Below are 8,391 nucleotides of genomic sequence, written 5' to 3'. Positions count from 1 at the left end.
CATCATCTGTGTGAGCTGCCTTTCAGGTAATATTAAGGTTGGAATAAAACTACATAGAATGTGTCATACTAAATATTTCTTAAAATGCACTCTTAATATAAGTTACTCAGTATGGGTTGCCATTTATATGATTTATTAAATATGTAACACTTTCTTTTAATTTAGCTTTGTTTTGCAAAGATGTTCATCAGAACCCTGATGATGTGCTGTGTTTGCCTGAAGAAAGGGTCATTCTGACTTGCAATCACAGCAATCCGAGCTACAATACAATACTGTGGTATCAGAGAACACACGCAGACACTAGCCTGAAACTTATTGGATATGTTTATGCAAGCAGTCCAACACATGAGAAAGATTTGAAGGTAATTTTACAGTGAGTGGAAATGGGAGATCATCAGCTTCTCTACAAATACCTGCAGCGCAACAAGTGCTGCACAGTGCTCTGTACATCTGTGCAGCTTCTTACACAGTGTCACATAGGTCCTCTCCTGTAAACAAAAACCTCTATCATTTAAATTTATAGCCTCATACATCTGTTCAACCACATTACAAGTAACTCTACACACCAAACTGTGCTATTCCAATATTACAAATATTTACTCAGTAGAGCAACAATAGTAGATGTCATTTCCTGTCATAAAAGAGTCACATCAATAAAGTGTAATGTATCCTCCCTCTCACTGCCAGATGAGGTCAGTTAAGGACACCGAGTCTACCTTTTTTTCCAACATGATCGCAGCTCTCCTTATTCTGGCATGTTGTCTTTTTTCTGGTAAGACTTCAAGACTACAAAATACAGTGTTTTATCTGTAACTTACCTCAGCATTTTAATTAACCTGATCTATTCCTTTTACAGGTCATGCAGATAACAATGGTGTTCTCCAGATGCCTGAAAGGCTCTGGCATTCTCCAGGGAATTCTGTAGAAATGAATTGCAGTCACAATAAGGATATCAACCACAGACAGATGTACTGGTTTAAGCAGGTTCCAGGGGAGGAAATTACACTCCTTGTATTTACAACAGTTGGTAGTGAACCAGATTATGGTAAATTCAGTAAAGACAAATATGAAGCAGTTAAGGATGTAGTTGAGAGTGGATCATTGACAGTAAAGAACTTGGATGCTGGAGACAATGCCCTGTATTTCTGTGCTGTGAAGAAACACTGTGGTGCAAACACACTACAGCACTGAACAAATACTGAATGGACTAATGTGAATGTGTAGATATTAATCAGGTCTATAGGTGGTGCTGTGGTTTCATATATTTGTTCAATTAGAATGGGTATTATATGAAGCACCTTAAGTTTGCAGCAAAATAAATTCAAGGCAATTATCAGAGCAAACTAGAGTGTTGCTAAAACATAACCATCCACAGTGTTGTGCTCGTTACTTAAAAATAGTAACTAGTTACAGTTACTCGTTACTTCATTCAAACTCCGTTACTTTGTTGATTACTTACATCAAAAAGTAATGCGTTACTGTTAAAAGTAACTTTTTAGTTACTTTTTTAAAGAACCTTCTTTAATGTTCCCATTAATGCCCTTTTATGTGTTATGGTCTATACAAACACAAAACTGACTTAAACACAAAGTAATTTTTAAACACTATTTTATTAAAGTCAGACCTGCACAAACTGAATATATCACAAGCATTTCTAAAATAAATAACAAAACAAGCTGAATAATATATTCACAATCAAAAACTAAAGTGGCTTCTGCTGTTGTGTTGAGCTCTTAAACATGTTCCTTTCACAGCTAAAGTATGAAAACTATCAACAATGTAGAACAGAACACCGGGTTAGCTTCTAGCTTCTAGCTACTAGCTCCTCAGGCATGGAGGTCCTGGAGGAGCTTCAACAGATTGGAGTTGCTGTTTATCGCAGTAGATACGAGCTTTGAACCAGAAAGACACAGCTTACATTTGACTTAAAAGTTTTTGTCTTTATACTTAACTAAAGTGAAATAATGAGCACATTTCCACTTTGAGAAACTCGTCTTGCTCTCGCCTCGACTCGCCATTACTGCCGCACAGACCTGAATAAACGGAGACACGCCCACAGCGCGTCTTCTTCATGTATACAGAGGGTAATCCACCAATCCAGTGCGTCTTTTTCCTGTTTACAGTGGTTTATCCACCAATCCTACAATGCGACGCTGCTGTAAGCAAGTTAGGCTGTAGTCTACACTTCAGCCGAAATTAATTCATTAAAAAAAGTAACGGGTAACGCACCATACGGTAACGGTAACGGAGTTACTTTATTTTTAAAAGTAACGCGTTACAGTATTAGTTACTGTAAAAATTATGTTTTACTAGTAACGTGTTAGTGCCCAACACTGACCATTCATAAAGAGAAATATGGTGTGTGGACATTTTATTTTACTTCTTGCATTTTTTCATTCACTTGTCAATTTATACTAAATACAATACAAACTATCAGTTGAGAGGACAAGACATGAGACCAAATCTATGTACAGTGGAACCTCGATACTCACGACCTTGACACTTGTGACCCTGATAGTTTGCGACTTTTCATTTGGAACCGGACTAAGAGTAACTCGGGAAAAACCAAAGTTCGCGAGAAGCCATGAGTGGCTCGAAAGTTCGGAGTTCGGAGTTTGTACTAATAAATTACTTAAAAATGTTTGAAAAACTTTTTTATTATTGTATTATTTATTTAAAGTAGTAAATAAAACTTTTATGACAAGTAATACACAATTTTTGTGAATTCAATTCCCCTTGAAAAAGGAGTCATCAAAAGGAGAGAGTCAAAACCTCACGATTTATTGTTACTCGTGAGGGTTCATAGAACATAACCCCCGCGAGTATCGAGGTTGCACTGTATTTGTATTATTTATTTAACTGATATGCTAATTGATTTTGAGCTCAGGTTAATGTTTGTGGCAAATTACGTGTTCTCTAAATAACCTAATTTCAGATTTCAGTAGGTTGAGAAACAAAGGAAATTGAACATTTAAAAAAGGTGAGACCATGTGCAGAAAATAGAAAAGCTAAATAAAAATGTGAAAAACATTCAATAGATTCAATTCAAAACAAACAAATATGAAAAGTAAGAAAATTAGAAAAAAATGTAAACCTTTCTTAGGTGGAAACATAGTGTTAGATCAGGCTAATGATGTCACATCCTTTCCTTGGTGACACTGAGGTCTGATCAGGTGTCACATCTTATGGATTTGAATTAACATGAGATCACTTGTTTCTTACACGACCTTAAATAAATCAACATGATTAGATTTCCATTGAGATTCATCATCTATTTGAGCTGCCTCTCAGGTAATATTAGGGCTCATATCTTATTTAATATTTCTACGGATGTGTTGCAATTTGTTTAATTTTTATATTACATTAAACAGATTAAATATATTAAAAATACTCATTCTGAATCTAAAACTTTTTCTCTCAAATATAGGTTCTTTATTTAGCAATGATGTTTATCAAAAGCCTGCTGATGTGCTGTGTTCGCCTGATGCAAGTGTAGTTCTGACCTGCAATCACAGCATCCCAAACTACAATAGAATACTATGGTATTACAGAACACATGAAGACACTAGTCTGAAACTCATTGGGGATGTTTATGTTAATCCAAAATATGAGGAAAACTATGAAGGCAATTTCACATTGAGTGGAGACGGAAGTTCATCAGTTTCTCTACAAATTCATAAAGCAACACAAAGTCTGCACAGCACTCTGTACTTCTGTGCAGCTTATTAAACACAGTGTCACATATGTCCTTTTCTCAATACAAAAACCTTTCTATAATCAACTGTATAGCATCATACACCTGTTTAACCACATCACAAGGCAATATTTAAATATTCAGACTAGAAATAATTATAATGCACTTTGTAATCAATCAAACTTTGAAATTTCAGTGAAATTACTCATATAAAAAAAAATATCATTTATTACTTATGTTTAATTTTACTATAAAATGTTAAACTGCATTATATGGACATCATTCATTCATTTATGTCCTGTATTCAGAGATGGCAAAAAATACTCTGGTAAACGTTGAAGTACTGACTATCCTATTTTACTCAAATTAAAGTAAAGAAGTTTGGGTTCTAACATGTAAAAAATAGCCATTAGTTAGCTGGTAACTGGACCTCACATCATATTAATATTAGGGTTGTCATTCGATTAAAATATTTAATCGCGATTAATCACACAGTTGTCACGAGTTAACTCACTTAATCACACATTGTTTTATCTGTTATCTTAATGTACCTTGAAATAAATCTTTCTATTTTTTAAAATATTCTAATCAACATGGGCAAGGACAAATATTGATTCTTTATGCAAATGTATTTTTATTATTAGTGAAACCAGACTCAACATAGAGCATGAAGACAAAATATTCTTGTAAATGTTTTGAACTAATTGTGGTGTTTAAAATTACTTAAATTATCAGGACACCAAATGGAACCTTTGCTGTGTTTCCACAACGAAGATTAATGAGGTGATTCCATTAAAAGTGTACCTCTTTTAACTTTTATACGAATTACATAATCAGAGAATATTTGTATTTAGATAAACTCATTTTATTTTAAAGAAGACATTTAGAGCTTTCTATTCATATATTTATTATGTCTCTGAGGCAAGTATTCAATTAAAGAGAGATGACATAGATGGCAGAGAGCGCCCCTGTCTGTTTTCTATATTTTACAAAATCACAGCGTTTTGTTGTTATTATGAGTAATAAAAGTAATTAATCAAGTCAAGTCAAGTCAAGTTTATTTGTATAGCTCTTTTCACAACAGACATTGTCTCAAAGCAGCTTTACAGAAATCAACAGTCAAGGTGAATGGTGTGCATTTATCCCTGATAAGCAAGCCAGGGCGACTATGGCAAGGAAAAACTCCCTTAGATGTTATAAGGAAGAAACCTTGAGAGGAACCAGACTCAAAAGGGGAACCCATCCTCATTTGGGTGACATCAAGAATGTGATCATAAATCTTTCAACAATACAGAACACAGGAGAGAGAGAACTAACATGAGCACTGGAGTATAAGATTATAAGTAAATGTTCTTTCTACAGTCTTTGGTATAAAAGTAGGAGCTACTGAGCTCAACATTTGTGATCATAACAGATCCAGCAACAGCTTTTCCATGCCAGAGCCTTTAAACACTCCAGGAGGTCCAATGTCAAAACTCCACACATGTAGTGGGATCCAATTGGCACTGGTACATCTCTAGATGTTTCAGGATGTTTGCGAGTTTGGCATCTACTTCTTTAAAGTACATAATGTTCACGAGGTGGGACGTGACTGGAGCTGGCCAAACCTCAGGAAGCCTCGGGATGGTGAGAGAAAGAGAAGCAGTGGAGAGGAATTAGCGTAGCTGCTGTTCATGATATTAACAGCACAAGTTGATAATGTGCATGTGATTAGATGTTCTGGAGCACAATGTTATGATGTGAGACGTGTGTTATGTGTAGGCTTTTCTAAAAATATATGTTTTTAATCTGCACTTAAACTGGGTGAGTTTGTCTGAACCCCGAACACTGTCAGGAAGACTATTCCAAAGTTTGGGAGCTAAATGTGAAAACGCTCTACCGCCTTTAGTGGACTTTGCTATTCTAGGAACTACTAGAAGCCCAGAGTTTTGAGATCTCAGGGAGCGTGACGGATTGTCGCCACATTACAAGTAACTCTATACACCAAACTGTGCTATTCCAATATTACAAACATTTACTCAGTAGAGCAACAATAGTAGATGTCATTTCCTGTCATAAAAGAGTCACATCAATGCAGTGTAATGTATCTTCCCTCTCACTGCCAGATGAGGTCAGTTAAGGACACTGAGTCTACTTTTTTTCCAACATGATCACAGCTCTCCTTATTCTGGCATATTGTCTTTTTTCTGGTAAGACTTCAAGACTACAAGACTACAAAATACAGTGTTTTATCTGTAACTTACCTCAGCATTTTAATTACGCTGATCTATTCTTCTTACAGGTCATGCAGATAACAATGGTGTTCTCCAGATGCCTGAAAGGCTCTGGCGTTCTCCAGGGAATTCTGTAGAAATGAATTGCAGTCACAATAAGGATATCGACCACAGACAGATGTACTGGTTTAAGCAGGTTCCAGGGGAGGAAATTACACTCCTTGTATTTACAACAGTTGGTAGTGAACCAGATTATGGTAAATTCAGTAAAGACAAATATGAAGCAGTTAAGGATGTAGTTGAGAGTGGATCGTTGACAGTAAAGAACTTGGATGCTGGAGACAATGCCCTGTATTTCTGTGCTGTGAAGAAACACTGTGGTGCAAACACACTACAGCACTGAACAAATACTGAATGGACTAATGTGAATGTGTAGATATTAATCAGGTCTATAGGTGGTGCTGTGGTTATATATATTTGTTCAATTAGAATGGGTATTATATGAAGCACCTTAAGTTTGCAGCAAAATAAATTCAAAGCAATCATCAGAGCAAAATAGAGTGTTGCTAAAACATAACAATTCATAAAGAGAAATATGGTGTGTGGACACATTTTATTTTACTTCTTGCATTTTTTCATTTACTTGTCAATTTCTACTTGTCAATCAGTTGAGAGGACATGACATGAGACCAAATCTATGTACAGTGAAACCTCGATACTCACGACCTTGACACTTGTGACCCTGATAGTTTGCGACTTTTCTTTTGGAACCGGACTAAAAGTAACTCGCGAAAAATCTAATAGTTCGCGAGAAGCCATGAGTGGCTCGAAAGTTCGGAGTTCGGAGTTTGTACTAATAAATTACTTAAAAATGTTTGAAAAACTTTTTTATTATTGTATTATTTATTTAAAGTAGTAAATAAAACTTTTATGACAAATAATACACAATTTTTGTGAATTCAATTCCCCTTGAAAAAGGAGTCATCAAAAGGTGAGAGTCAAAACCTCACGATTTATTGTTACTCGTGAGGGTTCATAGAACATAACCCCCGCGAGTATCAAGGTTGCAGTGTATTTGTATTATTTATTTAACTGATATGCTAATTGATTCTGAGCTCAGGTTAATGTTTGTGGCAAATTAGAAAATAGAAAAGCTAAATAAAAATGTGAAAAACATTCAATAGATTCAATTCAAAACAAACAAATATGAAAAGTAAGAAAATTAGAAAAAAATTTAAACCTTTCTTAGGTGGAAACATAGTGTTAGATCAGGCTAATGATGTCACATCCTTTCCTTGGTGACACTGAGGTCTGATCAGGTGTCACATCTTATGGATTTGAATTAACATGAGATCACTTGTTTCTTACACGACCTTAAATAAATCAACATGATTAGATTTCCATTGAGATTCATCATCTATTTGAGCTGCCTCTCAGGTAATATTAGGGCTCATAACTTATTTAATATTTCTACGGATGTGTTGCAATTTGTTTAATTTTTATATTACATTAAACAGATTAAATATATTAAAAATACTCATTCTGAATCTAAAATTTTTCTCTCAGGTTCTCTATTTAGCAATGATGTTTATCAAAAGCCTGCTGATGTGCTGTGTTCGCCTGATGCAAGTGTAGTTCTGACCTGCAATCACAGCATCCCGAGCTACAATATAATACTATGGTATTACAGAACACATGGAGACACTAGTCTGAAACTCATTGGGTATGTTTATGTTAATCCAAAATATGAGGAAAACTATGAAGGCAATTTCACATTGAGTGGAGACGGAAGTTCATCAGTTTCTCTACAAATTCATAAAGCAACACAAAGTCTGCACAGCACTCTGTACTTCTGTGCAGCTTATTAAACACAGTGTCACATATGTCCTTTTCTCAATACAAAAACCTTTCTATAATCAACTGTATAGCATCATACACCTGTTTAACCACATCACAAGGCAATATGCAAATATTCAGACTAGAAATAATTATAATGCACTTTGTAATCAATCAAACTTTGAAATTTTAGTGAAATTACTCATATAAAAAAAATATCATTTATTACTTATGTTTAATTTTACTATAAAATGTTAAACTGCATTATATGGACATAATTTATTCATTTATGTCCTGTATTCAGAGATGGCAAAAAATACTCTGGTAAACGTTGAAGTACTGACTATCCTATTTTACTCAAATTAAAGTAAAAAAGTTTGGGTTTTAACATGTAAAAAATAGCCATTAGTTAGCTGGTAACTGGACCTCACATCATATTAATATTAGGGTTGTCATTCGATTAAAATATTTAATCGCGATTAATCACATAGTTGTCATGAGTTAACTCACTTAATCACACATTGTTTTATCTGTTATCTTAATGTACCTTAAATTAATACTTTCCTTTTTTTTATATTCTAATCAACATGGGCAAGGACAAATATTGATTCTTTATGCAAATGTATTTTTATTATTAGTGAAACCAGA

At 34.5% G+C, this 8,391-nt stretch overlaps 2 gene segments (V, D, J or C); both read left to right on the top strand.

Annotated features, from left to right (window-relative positions):
• Positions 1-697: 697 nt before the first annotated feature.
• On the top strand, positions 698-1,191 carry LOC124389576. The segment is given in 2 exon segments: positions 698-772; positions 857-1,191. Coding segments are annotated over 2 exon segments (378 nt in total).
• Positions 1,192-5,663: 4,472 nt separating this feature from the next.
• Positions 5,664-6,310, top strand: LOC124389575. The segment is given in 2 exon segments: positions 5,664-5,883; positions 5,976-6,310. Coding segments are annotated over 2 exon segments (378 nt in total).
• Positions 6,311-8,391: the final 2,081 nt, after the last annotated feature.

The sequence above is a fragment of the Silurus meridionalis genome, chromosome 8 (genome assembly GCF_014805685.1).
Source record: "Silurus meridionalis isolate SWU-2019-XX chromosome 8, ASM1480568v1, whole genome shotgun sequence".
NCBI lineage: Eukaryota > Metazoa > Chordata > Actinopteri > Siluriformes > Siluridae > Silurus > Silurus meridionalis.
This window is presented reverse-complemented; position numbering and strand designations above follow the sequence as displayed.